At 38.1% G+C, this 26,510-nt stretch overlaps 2 protein-coding genes across 3 annotated transcripts; one reads left to right on the forward strand and one right to left on the reverse strand.

The window, feature by feature from the left end:
• The first annotated feature begins 549 nt into the window (after positions 1-549).
• Positions 550-21,532, forward strand: LOC131671719 (tetraspanin-9). Of its 2 annotated transcripts, none has more exons than XM_058948364.1 (6): positions 550-679; positions 12,804-12,921; positions 17,507-17,710; positions 17,781-17,969; positions 18,567-18,879; positions 19,200-21,530. In XM_058948364.1, the coding sequence occupies exons 2-6, from the start codon at positions 12,859-12,861 to the stop codon at positions 19,283-19,285; spliced, it is 855 nt and encodes a 284-aa protein (XP_058804347.1). In that variant the 5' UTR covers positions 550-679; positions 12,804-12,858; the 3' UTR covers positions 19,286-21,530. The 2 variants fall into 2 exon arrangements, with proteins under 2 accessions (XP_058804347.1, XP_058804348.1); XM_058948365.1 differs by lacking the exon at positions 550-679 and adding an exon at positions 10,566-10,741 and having other exon boundaries at positions 19,200-21,532.
• A 136-nt stretch (positions 21,533-21,668) lies between these two features.
• On the reverse strand, positions 21,669-25,990 carry LOC131671721 (uncharacterized). The gene is made up of 5 exons (XM_058948366.1): positions 25,914-25,990; positions 24,662-24,948; positions 23,773-23,871; positions 22,229-22,588; positions 21,669-21,779 (listed from the first exon to the last, which is right to left on the reverse strand). The coding sequence occupies exons 2-5, from the start codon at positions 24,851-24,853 to the stop codon at positions 21,693-21,695; spliced, it is 738 nt and encodes a 245-aa protein (XP_058804349.1). The 5' UTR covers positions 24,854-24,948; positions 25,914-25,990; the 3' UTR covers positions 21,669-21,692.
• Between the last annotated feature and the right edge of the window lie 520 nt (positions 25,991-26,510).

The following is a 26,510-nucleotide window of genomic DNA, read 5'->3' on the forward strand; positions in this document are numbered from 1 at the left end:
GAAGGTAAACTATTACGATATGCATAAGGAATATTACTATGCGAACATCGATCGAATATTAAACATATATGAGTAGCATCTGATAATTATCTTTCTTCCGACTATCAAAAGCCTCTCTTTCAAATGTGTATTCATATCACGCACTCGCGGTGAAATGCTACAATAAGAAAACAGCCGTCTTAAGCCTCACGCCTTTCAACGCTGCCTGTAGCTGTTTCCTGTTCTTTTATATTCACGAGAAGAGAAAAAACGCAATATCGAATGCATTTTCAAATTTTTTATGGTGAAATCGTCGTCTTTTCATTTAATTGGAACAGTGAAACATAAATAACAGTCTTAAGTCAAACATAAACAGAAAGAAAAAAAAGTAAAAACGATTTCAAAATTGTCTACACCGATCGGAGAAAACGTAACGATGTCTTTTAAAAATATCAACAAAGTCAATATTAAAATAAGTACGATAAGTTGTCACTCGATGGCGCGATACTCGCTTGCGGATAAACCGGTGAACGCAGAGAGTAAAGCTTGCGAGTGCGGCTGATTCAGTCCGCGCGATATCGCTGACTCTAGTGAACCTCGTGCGCACGGCGGTGTAACGTTTTTAGTACAGTGCGACCATTTGACAGGCTCTCAAGCTCGAGGCTTTTATCCCACGCGCCGCGCTTTACATTTGAAAGCGGTGAGTTTGAATATTTCCCCTTTTCTTTTGCTTCTTTTTAGTGTCACGTCGTAAACATCTACTTTGCACTGACCTACAAGTGATAAGAAGTTGTACGCGACGACGAGATAAACGCAAAGCGAAAACTGTCTAACGTGACATTATACCGCTCGTGTGTGCGATCTTGGTCCCTATTGTTAGGCGCGCGCGGGGATTACAGTGTTTAAGCTTTTTAACAAGAAAGCGCTCGCGGTAAAAGTGGCGTTCAATTTTTTTTCATCTCTTCGCGCACGTGCGGCACTTCAGCCGGCTCCGACGCGTTGCGCGCGCGCGATTTTCTAGGACGCAGAGAGCATAATGACGAGTTTAGCGCGACGAAAGCCTGCTATTGCCAGATAACCGTGATAAGTGATAAGATGCGCCCAACGTTTTAGAAAGTATATGCTAACCGTTGCACTGCGAGTGATAAGAAGGCAGCTTTTTTCGTTTTATTTTCAACGCGAAAGACTGATTTATGCAAGACTTCCGCAAAGAGTGAGACAGACAATGCCAATGCGAGCGATGCGGTAATTAATTTTGTCACGCAATCCGCTACGTACAATTTAACTTCGTCGCGAATTCTCCCCAACGATCGAACGCGTTCCAATGAATTTCACTTTTGGAAGCGCTCTCGAAAAATTATTCGCTGACTTCGCGCGAAAGTGAAAAAACACGGTTTGCACATTGTCGCGCTGGTGTTCCGGATGCGCGCACGAAAGTTTTCTTACGACTCTTTGAAAATAAACAAAGTTATCTACATTTAGATCGCTCTCTCTCTCTCTCTCTCTCTCTTTCTCTTCTGTGCGGCTGATAAATATTACGTCTCGCTGTTTCCCGCAGATGCGCGAACTTATTACTCGTTAGATAAGTTGCAGTTCTCTGTTGGAAATACAATATTGGAGCGCGTTACACTTACGTAAAATCAGGTGCGCGAGAGAGAAAGAGGGGCTTTGAAATTTGAGAACGTCTATCGCTGATGAATCCCCCGGTTAATAAACCAATTGCACGACTAATGCAAAACGTGAGGGAAGAAAGTGCAAGTGCACCGGTGTCTGGCTTTAATTGGGAGCGAAGACACGAGCACGGAAAAAAAAGAAACGATTCAGTCGAATTACGCACGAATATACGTATGCTAATGCCACATTCATCCAATTAGTTTTAGGTCCCTCTGCAACAGTGAATCAAGCACTTAGTGGCTGCACTTTCTTCGCTTAAGATTAATCGAGAGCATAAACGTTCGTGAAATATTAATGTCTTTCTACGATTCTCTCTTTCTCTCTCTCTCTCTCTCTCTCTCTCTCTCTCTCTCTCTCTGGCTCGCTTGGCTTTTGTATGTGCGCGTTCAGAGATGATGATGCGCGCTGCACACACATGTACATTCAGTATGCGCCATTGTTCGTGCGATCAATGTGAAAGCTCAAACGGCTCAATACCTCAATAGCCGCAAGCTAGGAGTGTCATTTGACCAAATGATTTGTTTTTTCGATCCTTGACTTTCGTTTTGATGCGAGCGAGTTCCCCCGTGGAAAGACTACTTATCCGACCGTTATGACTATTTACACAATACAATTTTGTTTGAAAGTTACTTCAACGAGAACAGAAATCTCTTAAGATCGATCGGCAAGTCAGTAAACACGTTGAAAGTACTCGTTTAGATGAGAATCAGAAACTTTCATCTGAAGTCTCGAGATTAAAAAATCATAAATATTATCAGGCAGAGCAAACAAAGAAGACGAATGTAGGTCGAGTATATAGTTAATAAAAAAGAAAGAAAGAACGTACTTAAAAAAATAATGGCAAACAATATTCCTTTGAAGTTGACTGAAGAGTGAACGATTTGAATGATAACCTCGCGGCAAAAGGCACTTTAGTTATACGCATAATCTCTGCGGTGCAAGTGCAAGAGGTATATTATGCTGTGCACGTGAAAACGATTGACTATATAGGGAACGGACGACGAGTTTAATCCAAGGTATATCATGTCGGTTCGGTTCGCATACATACGTGTATTCGAACCCGTGCACGAGGCAGCAGCTCTCATTAGCCTTGACGAGATGATTTAGATGCCGACGAAAAGAATTAATACGTGCGTCCAGACTATTACCGAGGCCTCTCACGCTTGCTGCCGCTCGCGCTCTCGATTTCAAACGTGCTTCTGGAAACGTTTATTTGCTTTCTTTTTTTAGCTATTAGTGGATTTTTTTCTAGGATCTGTTTGATTATACATCGGTACGTTTCATTTTCTTTTGCAAGTTTTTAGAAATGAAATTCCCTTCAAACTTCAATCAAACTAAAAATAGTTTGTTTTTTATGATTTTCTGCAAAAAAACGATTTACGAACTGTAGGAAAAAAAGTAAATTATTTAAGAAACCAACACGGAAACGTAGTTAAAGAAAAGCCAAATAAGCGAGCAGAAGAACGCACATTGAGTAATGCGCGTGCCAGCGGTTGGCGTTGTTCGCGGATACGCCCCGTAGAGAGAGTTGCAAAAGGAGAAACCCCTTTTATAAAAATCTCGAATTTACAGGTGAAACCTTGCGCGAGCGCGTAATTCGACCTTCCTGTTGAAAAAAAAACGAAAAAGAAGAGGAAACTTGCGCGCAAAACTCGTTATTCCAAGAAAACGGCTCACAAGTCCCTTCTCAACGAGAAGCTGAAGCTGCTGCGCCCTTTCTCTCTCTCTCTCTCTCTCTCTCTCTCTCTCTCTCTCTCTCTCTCTCTCTCTCTCTCTCTCTCTCTCTCTCTCTCTCTCTCTCTCTCTCTCTCTGTTTCTTGCGAGGCGTCGGCGGCTTGGCGCAGGAGTCTGTGCATTGGCGCGCAATTTCTCTTGGCTCGCCGTTTCTACCGTTGGATGTGTAATTTACGCGGACGAATAGAGGGAATAGAAGGCTCTGGTTGCGCCGTAGCATGCTTTATTCAATGATACGCGTATGGAGTGCTACGCGAGGGGCAAGTCGGGAGATCGAATGTACCAAGTTATTACGGTCAGAAATTTGAAACGTATTAGCTGTAAGGAAAAAATTGAGTCCACCGCGTATTTTACTCGTTAATGAGTATACATGGTAAGGTGTAGCTGTAAAATTAGGGCGACGGCGCCGATGCAGCAGCAGCAATGTTGATCAATCGCGCTTTTTTGTGGGATCCGTAATCAGTACTGAAAACAATGCAGTTGTGCGAGCGTGGCACTGTAATTAGTTCGGAAATGAGAGAGAAAAAAGGAGAAAACCAGAAATACTGATTGTTACGTTAGAGTCGTTAAGCCTGCTGCAACTGTCGCCGTCACTATTTATGTCTTTTCAGAGCAATAGGATTTATGGATTTGTAGGTGCAAACGCTCTTTTCAATTTTATATATATATCGCGCTCGATTGCCCGTAGAATACTAACTTCTTCCGAAGAATTTCGACAATTTATCGAGCACAGAAAACAATCAGCTTTCTATCTTTATTATTTACGGACGCAGTAACATTCCTCAGTCTGTTTAAGCATTATTTAACAACTCAGGAGATTCCAAAGATAAAATGCACCTATAAGCGAAAGCCAGCAGCAGTGGCAGCGTCGTTTACACGATTAAACGTTTTAATATGGACAGGCCCCAAACTATTTCGTGCAGCTTAGATATACAGTCAGGCATGCAAATGCAACGATCGCCCGCGGCACGGCCAAGCAGTGGCCAAGTCCGTGGGTTGCCGCCGCGTTGTTCTATTGCCCGCACCATTCAAGACGCTCCACAAGCCAGTGGTTCATCGCTCATTATCTCGCTCACGCGTGCAGAGACGCACGCACGGACGGCGGACTTTCTGCGAGCGCTTGCGCAATGAGCGACTGCAGCATTCCTCTCAATTATGTTTACTTGCGCAACGAACGGGACGTTGGTCCGCGGAAGCTGCTGTTTACTTCGCTCATTTCCTTTTTCTCTTTTTGTCTGCTGGATGTAGCTTGCATGTAGCGAGGATTGTATTTTATTTTACTTTACAAACTTATATTATCGGGACACCATCGTTGAAAGAACCTCCATTAGCTTTTTCCTCGTTTTTTTGCTAAAAAATCTAACAGATTTTACGTGTATCATAACTACATCTTACTCGACGTAACTGCACATAATATTTAATACGTTCCTCATAGGACGAATCTATATTTTCTCAATCATATAATTCGAATAAAATTGTTGTTTCGCGTGATAATGCATTAGATTACAAGAAATATGAATATCTACTTCAAAATATCTAATAAATTAAGTCAAATACTAAAATAAATAATTTAACGTATGTAAATATTTTCAAACTCAACTTTTTTTTTTCTACAATTCTACTGAAAATATGGCAAATAACAAATCAACTGGTATAAGCTCAGTTATTACCTGCGAAACTTACGACCTCGACCCACGCAACAATGAAAGTGCAATCGAATTTATCTCTCTGAGATATTTACACACGCGAACTTTCCCAATCATCATGTTCATCATTTCAATCATCTCATAACAACAGCAACGAGAAAAAAGAAAGAAAACGCGTGTGGGTGCGTTTCAGCGCAGCATTGCGTCACAACTCGAAGAAAGAGAAGGGAAGGCGACAGAGCAGGTGCTTTAATCGATTCCCGTGCAATCGCGAAGCAGCCACGGCTCGCTGGCTATCACCGCGACCTTTCTCTCTCTCTCTCCCTCTCCTGTAGTAGACAATGGGTTGGATTGCTTCCTCTCCGGCTGCGATCTTTCTCACACACCCATTTTCGGTCGCTAAGCTTTAATTGGCACTCTGTGTGTCTGCAGAATCGCTTTATGAGATTTGTTTCTTTAGTTTGTTTGGCATTGCGTCATTCAAGAATTGCGGGTCAATTAGCTGTGAATAATGACAGCGTTTCTTCCTGAGCGCTCGAAGATGCTTCGAACTAGGGTTTTCCAACTGTAAAGATTCCAGATTTAATCGCCACGCGGACGGTCCCATTGGACAAACAATTAATTATTTTTACACGCAGCAAATTGCAGGCGTTCGCAAACTCGATCACTTCCACGTAGCTTCACAATAAAACAATCCGTTCATTCAGCCGACATAATAAACATACATGAGCGCAGGGAGCACAGCACCATAGAATTAAACCTCTCCAACAGCAGTTTTCTCCTCCTCCGGCGTATAACGCTTTTATCCGCAGCAGCGCGCTGGAAAAAAAGCCATCATCGGACAAGTGAATGCATCCAAGTTTCTCACTCTTTTGATATATTACGTCATGTGGGAAGTTGAAAACGCGCGCACGCTCGATATGGACCGTTGCCGCGGAGAGGTTCAAAGCGGTATGCTCTTTTGTTCGGACTCGTAACCTACGTACGTTTATACGCGGAAATTCTCTCTTTTTGCTGGTTTTGCGTGGTTCTACGCAAATGCGGTTGTGTTAGCGCGGCTAATTTTATTGCCTTTGCGTGGCAACGACGACCGATTTCTTTTTAGGCCGTTTTGCATGGGTTTCGCGAGAAAGTCTACGTGAATATACAGACATTAGGTGGTCTTTGATTTGCGCTGTTGCGACCATTAACAAATTTTCGCATTATTTTGCTAATATAATGGCTTGTTTTTCGTTGCAGACTTCCTCAGTCGTAATAAAAAATAACTAAAAAAAATAAGTTATTCAAATAGAATGAATGCATAATCTCGTTATTCATAACGCAACTCATTCGCAACGCTTTCCACGAATTTATAATGGCCATGAAAGTATGAATTTCCGGAGTTGCCGTTTCCAAATACAAAATTCGCTTCAAAGTAATGGGATATTTCGCTTTCACCTCAAAATAAACCATTTCATTTTCGCATACTAAATCAGTAGGTAATCGCACACCTCGACCTGAAAAAATAAGTTCAATTCATCATCGGTCAAATGCAACAGAGACTCAACACCCACATGAGAATCCAGACGCGGATCTCGTCGACGCGTTGCCAACAGCCGCCTGCAGTCTGCCGTGATGTGTGAGAGAACCTCGAGGCCGTTTTAAAATTAAGTGGAGTTAGTCTTTGTCAAGTAAACTCGTCTCACTCGAAAATTGGAAATAAATGAAAGTTCAATATTACAAACACGTCATCTACTTTTTTTAAAATCTATTTGTCATTTGATTGACAGTTCAGCTGATAGAAAGTTTAATTCTTGCTATCAATTACGCTTACAAGTTAATTGTTTCAAGACGATAACGTCAAGATTTGCCATTAGTTATTTTCATATTTTATCAACCTGAGTAATTTTCAATGTTTATTAAGTAGCTTCATTAAGTAGCCACTGTTACTTCATCAGTAATAAAAATGTATACGTAGAAGATTTGTTCGACGTAAGAACTGAAACTCAAATTACATTTGCAAGCTTCTACATAGAACCAAAATAAGAGTCTATAACAGCCTTCCGGCAGCAATAAAGAGAAAAACCTGTAACGATTGCAGCCCTTAATCTGTATCTCGGCAGTAGTAACAGAAGCAATGGCATTCACATTATAGTAGAGCGCAGGCACACGAGTAGAGGAGGCCGCCGCCGCCGCCGTCGCCATAGTAGTCGTAGTCGCGCGCGCGCGCGCGCGCGTGTGGGGATCATAGATGATTGCAAATTGTCCGCAATTGACAGGAAGTCGAGGGGGGCCACCGTTTTATAAGCGCGCCCCCTCAACACCTCTCTCTCTCTTTCTCTTTTCAGCATTCATTAGTCGCTCAGAGTTCGTCTCGACTGTAAAGCGCAAAAGAATTTTGTTTTCACTTCTTCCAGATTTTCGGTGGTTGTAATTTCAGTGTTTTTCAAAGTGACCGTCACCAGCGTGGTTTTATAATTAACGGTGCACCTATACATATGCCTAGCTTGTAACCCTTATCTAATCTATCGACTAACTGTACTTGAACTCGCCTGGGCTTTGTCCACACCTATAATACACTTTGCCCTTGTTTCACTCGATGATTGTAATCGAGAAAGTTTTGCCTTGCTCAAGTGTGTGTATGTACTCTAATTATATTATTATGCTCTGAAATACAATTTTACCATTGTAGATGTAACATTGAAAAAAATGGATTAGAGAATTTCTGGGAGATATATTTGGTTAATTAAAGCTCATTAAACATTCCTTTTCGATCGCTTGGTGTGCACCAATTTGACGAGCAAATTATACCGTCGACTTGGCTTTTGAACAAGATACAGTTTTTGTATGGCGATGATCAACAATTTATCAAGATCGAGATGAGAACTGATTCTTAGAAAGCTACGAAGAAACACATCTAAATTGAGCAGTAAAATATCATACCTCACAACATTGTCGAGCTAGCGTCAATTCCGCGTTGCGCTTTTTACGCCTCATTCCTCTCTCGCGCGCCTCTTTTCTCTCCCTCTCTCGTTGGCTCCTCAATGCCCATTCTTATTCCAGAGACGCCAAGTCACAATTGAAATTCCAGCGAACGCTGTTTACAGTTAAAAGGGACGAGACACCGCGTTAAGCTTGCCAGATTCATAATGGCACAAAAACCCACAAGGGAGTATGCACTGCCTCGCGCGAAATCAATGTAACCGTCGGATAATTTTTTACTGAAAGTAACGTTGTATGAAAAGGCATCGAGAAATAGTTTTCGAGAACGATGGAGAAAAAAGTAAAATGAAAAAAGCAAAACGATTTGAAGCAGCGAAGCGAGCGAGTTTTACGAAGCATGAAAGTATAATGGGATGTACAGTATGGGTCGAGTAGCTCGCAGCCTATAATGATCGTTTCTTACTGTTTTCTCGTTATTACAGAAGTCTAAAAATTCTTCATTGATTATTACGTTGAATACCCGACACGTCGCTGTACCACACCCATCCGCACCGTGTAAAACAACGACCTTGTAAAACATTCGCGGGAGAAGTTGTTCCTTATAATTAGGAATTCGCGCCTTGTCTTGGCAGGCTATTAACATGAATAAGACTGCACATAGGCACACTTGGCGCGATAAGACGAATCAACGATGATAAATAAAAACGAGAGAATTGCCTAGCCGCTTCTAGTCGATTATACTCTCCATTGGTGCAGTACTTCTGAATGGCATAATTACGGTGGTTTAGTAATTTCGTTCTATTTTTTTACGTTGACTATATCGAAAAAGTTGTCTTTTAGCTTATTTAAAATATTTTATTTTATGTTCGTCGGTGCAAGACACCATTTTCAACATAAAGATCACGAAAGCCGCAGAACACATAACGTTTTTCTAAAGCGAAACCTCAATGCTTTCAGTTGTCCAAAGTACTCCCAAGAAAACTTTTCTTTCAACGAAATATGCAGCATACGTCATTTATATAAATGCGATTGCGAAACGTACAAGCAATATTCTAAAAGCAATCCAAGCAAATATATAAAAGAATGAAAACAGTGAAAATGATTTGGTATTCGACGGATCGCCTCGAAGAACAGCTATTTAACAGCTCTCCGCACTAAAACTCGAGAATAATTCATCAGCATGTGCTACATGCTGATACGCACGCAAACAGGGGATTTTATGCGTAGCGTCGTCGTTGTCGTTGCGCTACCACTCCCCCAGAGAGAGAGAGAGAGAGAGAGAAAGAGAGAGAGACGCTGAAATCCGATTCAACCATCGTGTGTGCCAGTTGATCTTCGTAGCTACTTGAATGTCAACGCGCGGTTTCGTAATTCATCTTTAAACCAGGAAGGGTTGACGCTCAAGTTTTGAAATAAAAAAAAGAAGTAGGTTATTCCACAGAAGAGAGAAGTTTTTCAGCAGTCTTTTTCCCGTACTGGCGTGAAATGTCGCACTTCTTTACGAATTCCCAAAAGAACGAGACTTTCGCTGGCAGCACTGGATTTTTTTTGCGTCTTTTGTCACCTTTTTCCTCTCTATGTTCTATTCGCAAGCGCTGCTCTAAAAAAAAATGAGAAGAGGAGGAAGAATACTCTTGTTCTACATTTTTGAATGTCTTGTTTTTATGTTTTCGGCAAACGTGGGATGCATTGTACAGGCTTTATAATGAACCGTTGTGGATTTGTAATTGTTTTTCCTTGCTGCGACCGGAAATTAATGTTTTCACTTGAGTCGAAATAAACATTTTCCTGACTGCATGTATAATTTGGGCACGAATCGAGGAAGAAAAACGATGATATCGGATATTTACTTTATTCTTTGGATTTATTGCATTTATTCATGCTGCTAATGAATGAAGAGCTTAATTAATTACTTCCAATTCATATTATTAATTTATTCAATTCGAGGCAAAAAACGAAAAGAATTTCGTCAAACAGTAACAGTAACAGTAAATCTAAATTAAGCAATTAACGGCAAGCCTAAAATTGAGCATCTCTGTGAATTCGTCCATCTGACCTTATAATCGCGTTCTAAAGGAACCGGAAACGTCCAGAAAAGGTCTTTGATTAAACATGTGAGAAAAGAAACAACACTTAAGTTTGAGCGCCAAGCAAACAAGCACGCAAGGAAAAATGTTTGAAGCGTCCCTTCAAAGGGAAACCCAGTCTATACATAAGAGTCAAGAAAACAGCACGTACACACTGTCGTTTTGATGTCCCGTTAGAGGACCTACAAGTATCGCGGCAGCAGACTGCGGGAAATAGCGAGCGAGAAAGATAAGATGACGATGATAATGGAGTAATTTTAGGAATCACCTAGATTCAATAATTAATATCCTCGTGAATTGTCGGCGACATCTCACGGAATTTAATTAACGCTCGCACAAAAGCGCAGAGGGATGTAAGAGCAGGGCGTACAAAGGCGCGCGCGTGTTAAAAAAGTATAGCGAGGCAGAGCAGCGAAAGAGATGGTGCGAGAGAGAAAGAGAGGAGAGGGACAAACTAGCAGCGGGACCGATCGGCCTCGACGTATAGCAAAGTAGTCGACCGGCTTCTTTCTCGCCGCGCGGAGTGCGCAGTGGTGCGTCGTCGCTCCGTTTTTGGAATTCCTGCCGAGCCAGCCGCAATACGTGCCGTGCTATGCTTGCTTTTCTTGTGTTATATGGTCGCTGATTGGTTGGTTGTTGCGCGCCAACGTAAAACTTTGTGCTTTGCTTGTTGCCGTTCTACCACTACTAGCTTGTCGAGTAAGATATTTTTCTTTCTTTCTTTTTAAACCTAAAAGTGTGTAAAACGTTGCATAACGACGTTGTTATCTTCTGAGAGTGTCGATTGTTCAAGCTATCGTGTTTTTACGTGGGGGTGAACGTTTTTTCTATATATAATTAAGCGCTGTTCGTAAAACTACATTTTATTAGAGGCAAATTTTTGTAAAAGTTAGTCATTACGGCATATAATCGATTGACTTTTACGGGCATTCGACGAGACATTCACTTTTTCTTGCGTTTATGAGTACATAATTTATAAATACATTACATTACTAAATTATTACAAAAAAGCTATATTTCCTCTCAAGATTCTTTAAGAGTAGAAAAATACTATTAGGATATTGCTATACTCTTATGTAGCATGCATTCGGTCTGGTACTCGTCAAGCGCTATATTTACTCTTTATTTTACAAACAAATATTTTTTTCGGTTTGGATTTTATTACGCAAAGAAACGAAAAAGAAACACTTGTCCTTACAGATTTTTTATAAGTGTCAATAATTTCATATAAAAATACATTTAAATAATATCCTTGGTCTCGAATCAACTTGGCAAATATTTTAATTTTTATCAATCGACTTTTAAAGTGTTACGAGTTAACCGGTTGAAAAAAAATTGTTTAAAAGAAATCATTTTATGAAACAAGTTTTTACGATTGACCGAATCGATCAAGTTTCGTATCACATTATTCATAAAATTGCTATAAAACCCGACGCGACAGTGACATTACAGCATTTTAAATTCAACAGTTTCTCTTCTCGCACGATAAGATCAGAAAGAACCCCTGAATTAATATTCTTCGGTCAAATATATAATCAGGTTAAGGAACAATCAACCTAAAAACAAAGTCTTGACTTTCTTCGAACACATAGAAATTTTTTGAGGGTCACACGTAGGCGAAAGAAATACGGTCGTTGCATCGTAAATTAGACCAGTTAAGCCGACGCTTGTTTTTCACGCTAATTAAAAACGCTAATTCCCGCACTTACGCGCCTGATGAAGCGCTTCCTGCGCTCATCACTACGCTACTGCTACTGCACACACGAAAAACAGACAACAGCACTGGCGTGTGGGCTGGGTTGACAGTAGAAATTTTCGGGCCCTTTTCGACACATTGATGCAAACATATATTTAACATTGATGTTAATTTATTTGACGCAGGTGCGGTTGTTAAGCCCAGTCGAACGTCTTGGTATACACTTTCACTGCGCGGTGTATTTTTATATATATATTGCTCGAGTTACTTTGCAACTTTCTAAAAAAAAAAAAATTCATCGTAGTCATATACATTCCGTTGAAAATTTTTTGTTTGCTTACTCAATGCAATTATGTTTGAATAAATGGTTTATATATTTTTACGATTAATACATCCTTGATTAAAATCAAAGCTTGAATTTCAATTACTTTTTATTTGTAACCTTTTTTTTTGAAAAAATCGCAGTTTCCTTTACAGCTCACAGAATTCGTGGATTATAACGGATTATTTACATCTTGCGATCGATGGAGTTCCTCGATATAATTGCCACGGCACTTGGTATAAACTGAGGCTAACCGTTACATCAGATTGAAAAACGTCTTATTTCGCTTGCACGTAGTTTACTCTAATGGAGTAACACAATCAACGTAAATCGGCAATCATTATTGTAATTTTCTTATTATTTCGTAACACCTTTGGGTCACATACGCTTGCATCTCGCAGTGAGAGAAACCAGAAATTCAAGTTTAAGTTCGGTCGACAAAGTCTAGGCAAATATTCATTTGACAAATCGTATCACCGCGATGATCAATAAACAAACGATATCTCGTAATTTCGAAATCAGTGTTGTATCATAAGACGAATCATGGTGTATTAGTGCTTGATTTGCATATACTGAATGTTATCTAAATATCATACTGCGATTGATCAAAGTTTAATAGCAATCAATTTCTCTCTTATATCACAGAAGTTTTTAGAAAAATAATTTCGTCAACGCTTCATTTCACGAAAAATCGTTTAATTGAGATTTAAAAATAACTAAAAAGCGTCTATTCTGAATTTCAGATAAAAACGAGCTCGATCAGCTTGGACAAGTGCAGCACAGTGCAGTCGCAGAAGGATGGGTCGAACTGGCTACACGTGCATCAGGCACGTCTTCTGCTCACTCAATGTCCTCATTTGGGTCAGTAGGCTTTTGCACAATGAATTATTCCCTATCTCGCCAGCGTGTCACGCGAATACTAGATGACTTTTAAAGGATTGCGCTCGCGCGCCTGCTTTTCGTTCCAATAGTCGTTTCCATCTCTGCTCGGAGATTGCAATTATGATCCTCCAGGATGAGATTGCTCCATGAATTCATTGAAATAATGAATTGTCAGTGATCTTAACTTTTTACTTGGCATTGCTTCATTTAATTTGCTCGATGCAATTTCATGGAAACGTCTAAGCATTAATAGCACAGCTCGCGAACTATACAGTCGCCGATGCCATTATGGCAACATTAATAAATTATATTGAGTGAAAGCTTGCATAACTTTAACAGCCAATACGTTTTTTTACGATACTTTCTAATCATTCTATAATAATAGCCAAGCAGCATTATCCTTCTTTGCTGCAGCAAATGCCATGCAATCAAGTTAATTGATGCACACACCCGATTGGCATCATTCAATAAATAAAATGTGAAGGACTTACACAACGATGCTCGTTAATCAAAAAGTTCATTCGCTTCTGTAAGTATACAAGCGAATAAAAAGATGACGAATGCATTCGTAAAACCTACCGCAGAGCCAACAGATGAAAAAAAAATAAAACAGCCGTTGATCGGTACGCACCGCGGCAATTTCAAGGTCAATGCTGCGGAAAAGCGGGCTAATTGCGAAAAATAAATAAAATAGGAGCAGTAGTAATGCGAGAGTAGCGTGCGCGGGTTAGCTGCACCGTTACGTTATATACAGTCAGACATATCCTCTAAATTCTCATCAGCCTTTTTCCGCTAATCGCGCATCTCTTCTCCCTCTCTCTCACTCGCCGATATTTATGCGCGCGCGTGAAAGTAGCGAGCGCGTTCAATTACGCCGAGGGTCTCTCCGTATGTAGAAAGGGTTACATGTGTTTCGTGAGTCGAAGGAGAGATTGAGGGATAAAATTGCCGTGTTGAAAAAATCTTTAGTCGGCGAAGCGATAAAAATTGAGACGTTTCGCCGGCTGTGTTGTTACGTCTGTCTCGCTGTGCTGTGTTACGTACAGGATTTATAGTGAGCGCAAACGGTATACGTAGTTGCGCATTTAAGAATCGAAAATAATTTGGTAAATTGGTCATAAATGTGTTTTTTTTTAATAGAATTGCCCCTGCGGTTAGAGAATGAACACGGATTTGAGTTTATTCGAAGCGTCGAAAATCATGTATTTTCCGAGCCTTAAGCAGAGAGAAGCTAGGTAGAAAACTAGGTTGAACCCGTCGAAACGTGGCTGCTTGCCTTTTAGCTTCGCGCGCAATCGAAAGGCTCTGTTTCTAGCGTGAGGCACTTTCGCGCGCGAGGATAAAGTGACGTTTTTCAGGTCCGTGGTTCGATGCTTTTCTAATTCGTCCTTAATCCCTCATTTTCGAATCGACCCTGTAAACCTAATTTTTTCTTTAACAACCTAATTTTTTTTCTTCAAATAGAAGAGAAAAACGATTGTTACGCAACGAGTTTGTACTTTCCAATCGATTATATTTAGCTTGCAGCTGGCGAGAATTAGCACAGCTCTGCAACAGGTGTAAATCAACGAACGAGCCTCTCTTTTCAATTGGATCAGTACACGTTGCTGCCGCGCGACACTCCTTCGGCTTTTTCCGAGGCGCGGCCCAAATTTAATTAAAGCGATGATGCGGTATGTCGTAAGAGAATACAGATCTTCGTACACAGCTGTTGCTACTTATTATTCAACGGAGTCGAAATGTACACGTGGCACGGTAAAGCTACGTTTTACGCTATACACTTACTCAGCAGACGCAGACTGGATTCTTTCTTCTCGTTTGATTGATCCAGAGAGAAAGAAAGAGAAAGAGAGGGGGGGACGAAGCCGGAACAGTTAGCGGAATTTTTGAAGAACTCATTGTGTAGTGAGGCTATATTTTTAAATTATTGTTTTTCTGCAAGTTTTTTTAACAGAAATTATTTGAAGGCTCCGTGTCAGCGATAGCTTTTAAAATACAGCAGTCCCGTCGAAATGGATTGTTGCATCGAAACTTTTGTACAACACTTGAATGCATTTTTAATGAACCAGGTATTATATTGATTCACTAATGAGTAATTTAATTTAATGCGATCGGATCAATGCCCTTAAATCACGAATACTGCACTTTTTACTATTTAAGATCAAGAGACATTTAGACTACCGTTGTTTAATTAGAATTGGACTGCACATTAATTAGAAGCTTCAATTACTGCAGTAAACGACCGAACAAAATTACGGCTTTTACGGCTTGTTAAATTAATAGAAAAAACTTTCTTTTATTTAATACAATGTCATCGTCTGGTCGACGAGTTACTGCACTTCAAATCAAGTTAAATGGATTTATCAAGATCATAAAACATATTCGATACAATTGGCGTAACATTCGACTGCACCCAAGACTTAAAAAAAGTCATTTATCCGTTCATGTCAAAGTCCATTTAAATTGATATTCATTCACATTCACGTGACCAAAATACATCATCGATTCCCCGCGTAACCTCGAAAAATATCATCCTAATCATTATAAAAATGGACCATCTCATTATCTCTTTTTCTCTCTCTCTTTCTCTTCGATAGAAAATCTTTCACGCGCGTTTCAATCATGCGGCTTTCCCCGTATGTATACGCTAAGACGCGAGACTCGACATCGATGCGCGCCGTTAAGGATAATATCGCGCGAGCGCGAGCATTTGAATGCCGGGAAATTGAAGTCGTAGAAATTGCGGTAATGCCGTGTTAGGGAAAGTGCGATGATCGGCTAAAAAGATTGATGATTTGCAGCGCGTGCCACGACTTGATTTATCACTGGCTATTGCGGGCTTTTCGTGTATGGAAAACGGTAGCCTTTTGCCATGTCAAAATTTAATGAGTTATGGTAACGAGGGCCATTTATTTTATGAACAGAACGATCATTCCGAAGAGAGAGAATACAAATTGAGTTCTTTTGTTGTATCAATGTTATATTTATGGCTTGTACAAAGCAATAAGGTAGCTGAGAAAGAGATGTAAATGTTTTATGCAATTTTTTTTCCTTTGATGATCCGAAAGTTGCGTGCACTTGAATTATCAGATCGGCGCAAGATTTTTGAAGCTATGCAGGCATTGTTCTATATTAATTAATAATGTACCAACTCAGTAATCAGCTTGCTTACCCATTGTGTTTTACGTGGTCTAAAAACTTTACTGTTAGGTGATAAGAACAAGAAATACGTTTGTTTATGATAAGCCTACTTTATAAAGTTATTTCAAGAAATGAAATACTTCGAAACTCTGCTATAAGGCGAAGCTCCAAAAATCCAATTCTGAAAACGGTCACTCCCAGCCCAATTTACCGCAGCAGGTGATCTCATTAGCCGGAAAACACCCTGGAGGGCTATCGTATACTCGATCCTAGCCTAGATAGATTTCAGTTAGGCTATACGGTTTGATGGCTAGTGCATTTGTGTGACGCAATCTGCTATAATTAGATGCTTGAATTGGTGCCACTGGAAAATTAAACTTATGTATACCGCGTAGGTTTTGAAAATATTGGGAAAAGTTAGCGTAACCACCGAGGACTCCAAATAAAATTCATAACAAGCGAAAAAAATGAAAAGTTCTCCTACCGTATATAGACACGCGCCAATTGCAAAGATCATTGCATCTTTTCCTAGTCACTCTGTTTCAATTATACGTTTTGCATTCTTACGATAATAGCCGCAGAGCGAGAATCGACATGAATTGGTAACAAATTATAACGTATATGACTAAAAGTGGCAGGAAACTTTTCACAATGTAATGCATTTAAATTGTAGACAAGAGTCGCGCACATAGTTATTCCTCTTGCTATTTTATGGCAAAATTATTCTCGGTACAATCACTTCGTTTGCAGTCAATTGTACCCGTGTTTCAATCATCGACGATGTCCATTACGATCGTTAAGTGCGTGACCTTTTATTACTGAAAGAATCATTATCACCTGTAACTGTAATTAGCAATGACAGGTCGATTTCGCTTGTGCTTTCGTTTGCCATATAAGTGTAGATTTAATCGCGCTATGGCTTTTGAACTTTCCTCAGATAATTAACGAATCTTAAGTGGTAATGCATGATACCCACCTTAGATCAATCATTTCGCCCGAGCGGATGCGCTGGAAAAAGTGTCGTAAGTAGTCACGTTTATTGACAACGAAATTAACTTTCGTTCCGGCTCGTTGCTTAGTGATTGCGGTGCAGACATTTGCGTGAAATCGCTCAACCAGCTTTCAATAATGTCCGTCGTTTTATTTCTTGCGTGATATTCGATTGAAAGATGTGTCGCTTCAATTTATTTAATAAATTGCGGCACCAAGTTTGTGAATATAAAACGTACGATTTTCTGCTTGTGGTTTTCACGGTCGCGGTTTATTCATTTCAAAAATGAGCAAACCGCAAATGCAACTTATTACAGAACTAGAAAGCTACGATGTTTCGTTTTCATCGCCAATATTTTATGGTCAAAAGAAAAGTCGACTTAGTTTCCGTTGAAGACACTAGGCGAAACTGAATTCTGTGCCGTTTTTTCAGTTGTGTGCCTGTGGAATGCTGGGTGCTGGACTGTGGATGCGACTGAGTCGCATTCACTATCAGTCTTACGGGACATTTTTACCAGATGTCAGTGAATACGTGTCGTTGGACGTATTGGTGTTGTCAGTTGGCGCACTGACCTTTGTCGTGGCTTTCTTTGGTTGCTGCGGCGCTTGGTTCCAATCGCGGTGTCTCCTCGTTATGGTACGTTTCCTTCTCATGCGTTCGATAGATACAATGAACAGGTTTATTTATTAATTTTATGATTTTATAGTATTTCGGGCTGGTGATAATACTATTCATGTCGGAGTTCATGATTGGCGCGCTGGCATTTATTTTCAATGAGAGTATAACCAAGACGATAAGGTTCCAACTTGGAAACGGAATAGTAAATCACTATAATGACACGGAGGCGATGGAGACCGGTACCTTCTCGAACATGTGGACTGTCATACAAAAGCAGGTGAGTATTTAACGTATATATATATATATATCAAATGAACGCAGTCTGCTTTTTTTATGCATCATTTCTTCCAACACGTTCTGAACCAGCTGAGATACAGGTATATAAAACAAGACGCCCAAAGCTATATGGTCGCGCGCGCGTAGCTTTCACTCGGTATATATTGACATGCCATTGTTCTCTCTCGCAGTGGATCGAAAACAATGAAAATAAAAAACCAACAACTTGGCAGAAACGGGATCCCTATACTAGCGCGCACGAGGGATTCCCGATGCTATCACTTGCGAGTTACTTCAGAGACCCTTCTCGCACGAGCCACGGTCGAACGTATTTTATCGTCCGGTCACGAAAACCGACTGCAGCCGTCTCTAATGCTGATATTAAATGAGAAGAAAGTTTTTACTGAGCGAGATAGTCCGACGTGTTTTACACACTGTCTTACTATAGACTTTTTTACGTTTTTTTCGCTGTAATGTTTCACCGACAATGTTTCAATTATGACTTTGTTAGGAGTTGAACAATTTTGTAGTAGAAAGTTTTTTACGACGTAAAATCTTGATCCTTGATTAAACTGACCATGCCATCTTGATATTCCAGTACAAGTGTTGCGGAGTTGATTCACCTGCTGATTGGTATCACATTAACAGTTGGCGTGACCACAGTTGGGTACCTGATTCTTGTTGCAAACAACCAATGCGTTACTGCGGCCGACAATATGAAGGAGATATAAATCTGAATAAATTCTACGACAACGGTTGCATATCAGCAATTCAAATGGAACTGATGCAGAATCTTCATATAATTGGAGCAATCGGTTTGACAATTGGATTCTTGCAGCTGTTCGGACTCATCTCCAGCATGATCCTGTTCTGCACGGTCAGCCACAAACGATCCACGCACACCTACAAAAGTTACGACACAACGACGACCTAAGTGTTTTAACTAAATATGCCTATGCTTGCTCTCGCATATTTTTATTTCTTTTTTCTTCTTTATTTTTGTTGACGAGCATCATCCATCTGCGTTTCTCTCTTTTCTCTCATGTCATCTCAAGCACGACAATCAAAATATCCATCATTTGCAGATAAAAAAAATACATATATAAGCAAAGGTCGTCCGCTGGGCCGTTGCTAGATTTAAGAGAAAAAAACAATAATATTTTAAGAAACAACAAAAACTGCAGCGTTGCACGACGATTGTGTAATTATTGTGTTAACGCATGTTCCGCAGCTCATCGACAGGCGCAGCAAGCATGGGGACGTCAAGCTCTGCCGATTCTGGATCAAGAGCACTGTCTAAGAGCTTATGACGAGTGATTTGTAGTGTATACCCTCTAACCTCTCTGTTTTTCACTCTCCTGATCGTTACCCTACCCGACCGTTTTTTACACGATGACGACGACCACTTTTTAAAACGACACTAATATAACACTACGACGACGACTCTTTGCTACGGATGGAGTATCTGTTTATACATGTATATGTATGCTATTATATTATTTCTGCCTACGTTGAATCTGCTTTGTGAGTGGAACTTTCTTTTCTTTGGTATAATGCTACTGTCGGAGATTTTTTAAAAGAAACTTGTATGTATTATACGCTGCCAAAGATTCCTACTTTATCGATCTGAACGTACAAGATCGGTATTATTTGGGACCGATGATTTCTATTTTTCTAGTAATGAATGTGTGGTTGATGATGGAAAGTTATAATTTATTAATCTTAATTATTAACTCTGTTATATTGATGAAAATAAAAATGAATATTTTTCTTATGCAGCCATGCATTTTGATTGATAATCTGAGGTGTAGAGTTACTTTATATATTCCTATTTTTCAATTTGGTATATTCAAAGATTTTACAAGAACGACTTTATAAACTAATGTTAAGATTTGTTATACAAATTCTGTAATGTGCCAAAAGATTATACGAAAATATCCTTCATCTATCAACTAATTTCATGAATTTTTCAATTAACGTGAGATTCAAATCTTCGACAGAGCATCATTTAATAAAACTAGTATCTAAGTGAATACGAGTGAATTCAAGAATTCGTTGTGAATGAAAAAAAGTGCTTCAATAATGTTGTGATCGTGGTAATGTAGAGTCTAAATTCACAAATCTACGAATGCATTGTGATATGTTTGCACCCATTAGATAAACTACAGCGAGAGTTTACACTGTCTATTACGACGAGTTGTCGGGTCAAGAGTATGCACAATCCGCATGTAATACATATACAATTACATTGCGCATGAAGATGATGGATCGTGTTGCTATAACTCTGATGATGGATCGCGTATCGTTAAGCAAGTCCGGTCGCTCTCGAAATCAATGACAGGCACTGTGCAACTGAAAATGGCGTTAATAAGAAGTGTCTAGTCTATTGATCTTTGAAATAGCCGCAGTCGAGTGCTTTTTAATGTGTTTGTTAGATCCTCATTTTTTCAATCTCAATTTTATGTCTTCTGTTGATAAATTTCTTGGTTTTGATTGTTTGATTTTCGTAAATGACAAATGGAATTGAAAAACCGAAAATGTAGAATGATGTGCCATGAAATATGTACAATACTTGAATTCGAAGAATTAGCAATATCTTTTTGATTGTCACAAAATGATTATTTGAGACTATTCCATGGTGAAAAAAGGCCTGACAATCGTTAAATATGTGAATACTGCTGATAGTTGACAATATACGTTTAAAACAACTGAATTTTGTATATTTTGTGATGTGAATGTGAAAGTGAGTCTGCAAGAATACTCGCACCTGCAAATTTTTATCTAAAAATACACGTTAGAAAACGCAGAGTGAAACTATAAAATAGTTTTCATTTAGCAGGCGAGTTTTCTTAAAACTATAATTACCTTGTAAAAATCTAGCAGAGTTCTAATTAGTCTGTAGCAATATTTAGTTTAGTAATTCTCTAAGCGCGTATAATCTGCATTTAGCACGAGAAGAGTCCGGCTAGTTAAAGTATATCTATTTGTGCCCTTTCTTCTTTCGCGAACAGCAAATACGTCATATTAGCGTATAAAAAATAATAAAATAAAAAGATACGAACATGATATCTCTACAAACCGTGAATAATTCCTACTTTGTCAATTGTAATTGTTGTAATGTATAACAATGCAACATCGTTCTCAAGTATTTCTTCTACTAAATTAAAAATGTTCATTTATATAAAGAAATTGTTTTTTTCTGTCTCGCATATCATTATATGAATAGCGACCTAAATATTATAAAAATATGTGTGTGTGTGTGTACACGCGCAAACACATACATACACACGCACATGCATTTTTAAATATATATAATAAACAATATATAATTTAGGTAATGTTGAATTTTTATAGATATTATTGTATACTTGAGATATAATACGCGATATGCTTGGAAACGTGATAGTATGATTCAATGTCGAAATGAGATTCGACTATTGCTATTATCATTCGCGTTTCGCTTGTTAATTTGTAGAGCGCCAAATAATCGGATTATTATGCTAAACTGGATCGAATATCTGATTTGTATTATGTCACTATGTATATTGAAAGAAAAATTATAAAATCTTTGTTAAAACTATTATATTAAAAAACTTATAAATACACTTTTTATAGAATGTATGCAACAATGTTCGTTAACCTAAACATTACATTTATACAAGTTTCATACTCCTTATATATAATAAATAACAAAAAAGTTTGTTAACATTAGAATACTAAGTTATCATTGTAGACCAACTAATTTCGATCCAATTTGATTCAGCGCTTCAGTGATGCTTCGGGACGTGTTTTTAGCAGCTTTCACTGGAAACTAAAATCAAAAGAAATAATAATAACAAGTTGTGCAGCTTCATTTTTGAAATAGATTATTGAAGATTACTTAGCAAGCCGCTAAAAAAGCTTTTGTGGCGTAATATTTTGCATATATTACGCCACAAACAGAAGAGAATCTACTTAGAAATTAATACGAAAGCAGAGCTACCACCGACATTTGCGTGCGTGTCAATTACTCAATTGACCTATATCTCATTACTAAACAATCATTACCCGGTTTTTTTCTTACTTCTCTTGCTCAACGTTCCATAGATAATGTTATGCGTAGTCGATAAAAAATACAAAAATGTAATATTATATTTTAGCCTAACTAATTTTAATGTAACTAAAAAACCGATTATTCAAGATGCTATATCATTGTAACCAAGTTGTGAAGTATGTTAATTTAAAAAAATAATTCTTTTTTATATGAGTTGGACAACTTACATCGACGATGCCATTGATGAAGTTACTTAACCCTTCGAAGCCATTGACAAGTGCCCGACCTAATCCGATGAACTTGTCACCATTGTTACCGTATTTTTCTTCCTCTGTGATTTTGTCGACAATAGGTTGTGGCTTGAATACGTTCTCCAGAAGCGAGCTGATAGGATTGAGCTTCTTATTTTCCAAGATAGCTTGATCTTTTTCATTTTCTAATCTAACGGTTTCACGCGTTTTGGAAGGAAATAATTGCCCTAATGGACCATTCTCGTAAGATTGAAGAGTACTACGACTCTTGGCGTAAATATCATTAGCTGCACCTATGGCACCGGCGACGTTGTTTCGCGCTTCACTCATAAATTCCTGAAAAAGTCACTAGTATAAATAATGTTGCATGGGTACACGTAATAATACAATATGAATAAAGTTACTTTAGCAGTGGCAATTAGTTTACGTCTCCACTAGTAAACATACGACTTCTCTTGACAAACTAGATAATGTATGAAACATGAATTTAGTAGTTGGTAGCAATATTTTCATTTGAAAGATTAGATAATACATTGGCGAAATAATGAAAGTGGTGATATGGCAGTTAAGAAACATTGATGTCATTTTTAGATATCTAGATTTTTGTTTTAATCAAACAGGTTTTCCAAGCTCGCTACGCTCTATTTTTTTTTACTTTAAATTTTACTTTTCATTTGAAAGATCAGCGTAATTTTCCACGAATTTGAGAAATAAAGTCATAATTTCGCAAGGCGAAAGCGCAAGAGGCTTATTATGCGCGCGGCATTCACGCAAAATCGTCCTCGCAAACTCTTGCAAGCAAAGCCGCACGTCTACTTTAAAAGGGAGAACAAGAAAAGTGTCGACGATTATGATACGATGCAATTGTTTTCGCACTCGACAGTTTGCCAAAGTGTACCAAACGTATTTACATTCGTGTAAGGATTAAGAAAAGAAATAATATATTCGAGTGAGTAAAGGTACGTATGAGTACATGTAGAGTGAAGAGATGTAGGACTGAATTTGCATAAGTATTAAAGCAACAACCAGTTCATTTTTCGTTCTCGAAAAACTTTTACAATGACTTTCAAGAATATTTTTCAAGCAGCGTGCTTGCAAGAATAATTTTGAAATGCCCATACACTTATATTGAGCGTAAGCTATTGAAATCATATAATGATAATTATTCGTGGAAACTATAATTAACCCAATAAATAATTTGTCTTTATTAACCAATAAAAACATTGATATTTAGATTAATCCTTTGAAAAACATTTCAACAAATCAATTAATTAGTGTAAATAAAAAGCATAAAAAATGAACAGAAAGAGTAAAAATGAATTTTGTTAAAAATAGTTATAAAAAATATCGGCACTTTCAAACCTCTACGTGATTCGACGAAATTCAGCCCTATACTTATTTCATATGCAAGCGATGATTACACGGTATTATATACATGTAAATTAGAGCTAACAAAAAACATAATATTTTACAACATATTAAGCTTTTTTAAATACATGGCACCATCAACAATTAATTACCTCAAGTCGCTCAGCCAAGACATTTTGGGCTATCGCGACCGAATTGACTAATCGCCCTCGAGCGAACCTTAAGGCATCTGACATTCTGTCTAGCCATTCCTACAAAACGCCAAAACAGAATTTTGATTTCGATGCGAGCCAGCAAGTGATGTGCGCGTACTTAATTTACAATTTTCTTGCTCGCAAGGTTGCTAAAGCCAATTGGTAATTTTGTTTTATTTTGTCTTTAAGGTCGAATATTTACATTTATATGCTATGTTCGATTCTTCAATTAAGTCATGACAAGAATTTCATTAAAATTACGTGTGACTTATTCGTACCTATTGATAGATTTTATGGTGCTGCATATAAATCTTTATTTACTATAAATGTTTCTAGTGGAAGAATAATTTTATAGTTTAAATTCATAGAAACTATATTGGAAGACATGGTCGAATTACTATATAGAATGTCTTAAAATACAAGATGCTCTAATTCATTTAAATAATTACGTAATATATTAAAGTATATCATCCATAACGAAGAGTGCCTACTCTTCAGCTTTGGAAAATGTTCGGCATTTTAAAATAATATCTCAGAATTGATAAGTATATGTAAGTGGTTCTCTTAAATTAAATTTTGGTTTTACCATCTATACCTCTACGTAGAAAAAAGAACTAATGTTTATCGTTATCAATTAACGAATAACCGACTCAATTCTAAGGGTATAACATTAGAATATAGTGTTACAACATAATCGAGTTTCTTTGTAAATGGAAATTCTAAAAGAAATGAAAAACTGTAAATACGAATCTATATATCATGTCATTTGATTGAAATAACCGTATAATTTTGAAAAATTTCATAATTTGAAGTATCATTTATTCAATCCTTTTGTAATAAATTTTACCATCCCATCCTGTAACCTCGAGATGGCCGTAACCTTCATTGCAGGCTTCTCCGTATTATCAGCATATCCTTCCACTTCCTTGTCTGTATCTAAATTGAATTTGAGTGGTTGCTCATTTACATGTGGCCTTCCTTTAATAAGCCTTGCTACTAAGCTAATTATTAACAGGAATTGCAAGACCCTTGTCCTCATAGTTCACCGGTGATTTAAGAATACCGATATAGAAGTTTCAGCTTCTTGCAAGATTCTACGTCAACCTTCGGCTGGAGATCAGCTGGAAATCACCGCTGCAACCATGCATTCATATTTAAAAAAAATAGCTGAATCACCGTATTATATAGCATTTTGATATATTAATGAGCATTCTTACGTCACCAACGCGGATTTTGGCTAGACGTTATATGTATATGAAATTAGTTCCATGAATAAGAGGATACGTTTGGTATTGCGATGTTGTATGGAAATGAATGTATAATTTGGCATTTGAAATCAGTTTAAATGCTTTTTCAGCAGGAATTTTTGTGGAGATAGTACTCGTGGGTAAATACTTGAAATTAAGTTTTTTTCGAGATCCGATTATTTTTAATATTATTTGTACTATTTACTTGAAATGGAAATGGAAATAATAAATAAATCACTGTATACATATAATTTCAAATGGAAGATATATTAACGTGGTAAAAAAAGATATCAATTCAATCAAGAATTATAAAACAAAAAATATCTTTTCAAATGTGTTGTATTTTGAAATATTGGTTTTAAAGATAAGGAAAGTGTATTTGAAAGAATATATTATAATATGTATAGCAAAAAAATTTAATTGGCTAATTTTTTGTCGACTACAATGATTCTTATTTGAATAGAAGAAAGTTAGCAATTAGGAAAAACCCATCTGTCGTCAGCGTCAGCAAAACCATGACTTCTTACAGAAAAGTAAAGATATGATTCAATAGATATGCGTTAACCAGTTGACTAAGAATCAATCACTTACGAATGATATCTAAAAATAACTACACAAACGTTTCGTTGCATTATCAATTATAATGATTGAAAACAGTGCGCGCAAGCCGATGAAGAAATAAATGAGAATTTGAGTCTCTCGAAAAGTCGATCCTATGTCACAATGACTTACGTGGTATACTAAAGGAAATTAACCTTTCACCTCACTTTTACTTCGCCTAGTTAGCTTATTTTTATAAATAAAAAAACTAGATCGAACACACAAGCCCAAAGGGAATATGAAGCAACTCACATTTGAAGATTCTCCCATGCAGTCGAGAGACAACGACGACGCGCGTCTTGTTAGATCGCATCCGAACGGACTTCGGTGGGCGCATGGACGGACAGCCGGTAGGTAACTGATTACACTCTCTCACAAGGTGCGTAAAGCCAAGCTCGCGCTGCTCTCTTACGACACGAACAAGCGAGCGCTTTCTCTTTCATTTCCAGCCATAGCCATGTACTCGTGAGGCGCGTTCGCGCGACTTTTGAGGAGTATACACTATCTCGTTATTTGCGGTGCATCGCTTGACTGGTCACGTGATTATAGGGTGCGCTTTAAGGTTAACTGTAGCTTCGTGTACATCCTAAGAACGAAGCTACGGTCGTGGACTATTTTTTCTCGGCTCGAACGGCCAAGGACGCATGCATGCGAGTATTGTTTAGGTTTTCACGGCCCCGTGATCGTGGGCTTTTATATTATACACTTTTGAAAAGAATTAAAGATCGTTTTATTTTGCTATTTTAACATTGCTATTTTATAATGACTTATTAAAGTTGATAGTGCCATCCTTGATGAAAAAGTTTACATAATTAACTACAAAAATAAAAATGTAGAATTAGTTGCCAA

This window comes from Phymastichus coffea, unplaced genomic scaffold (assembly GCF_024137745.1).
Source record: "Phymastichus coffea isolate CEN01 unplaced genomic scaffold, Cenicafe_Pcof_1.1 PCOF00134, whole genome shotgun sequence".
Lineage (NCBI taxonomy): Eukaryota > Metazoa > Arthropoda > Insecta > Hymenoptera > Eulophidae > Phymastichus > Phymastichus coffea.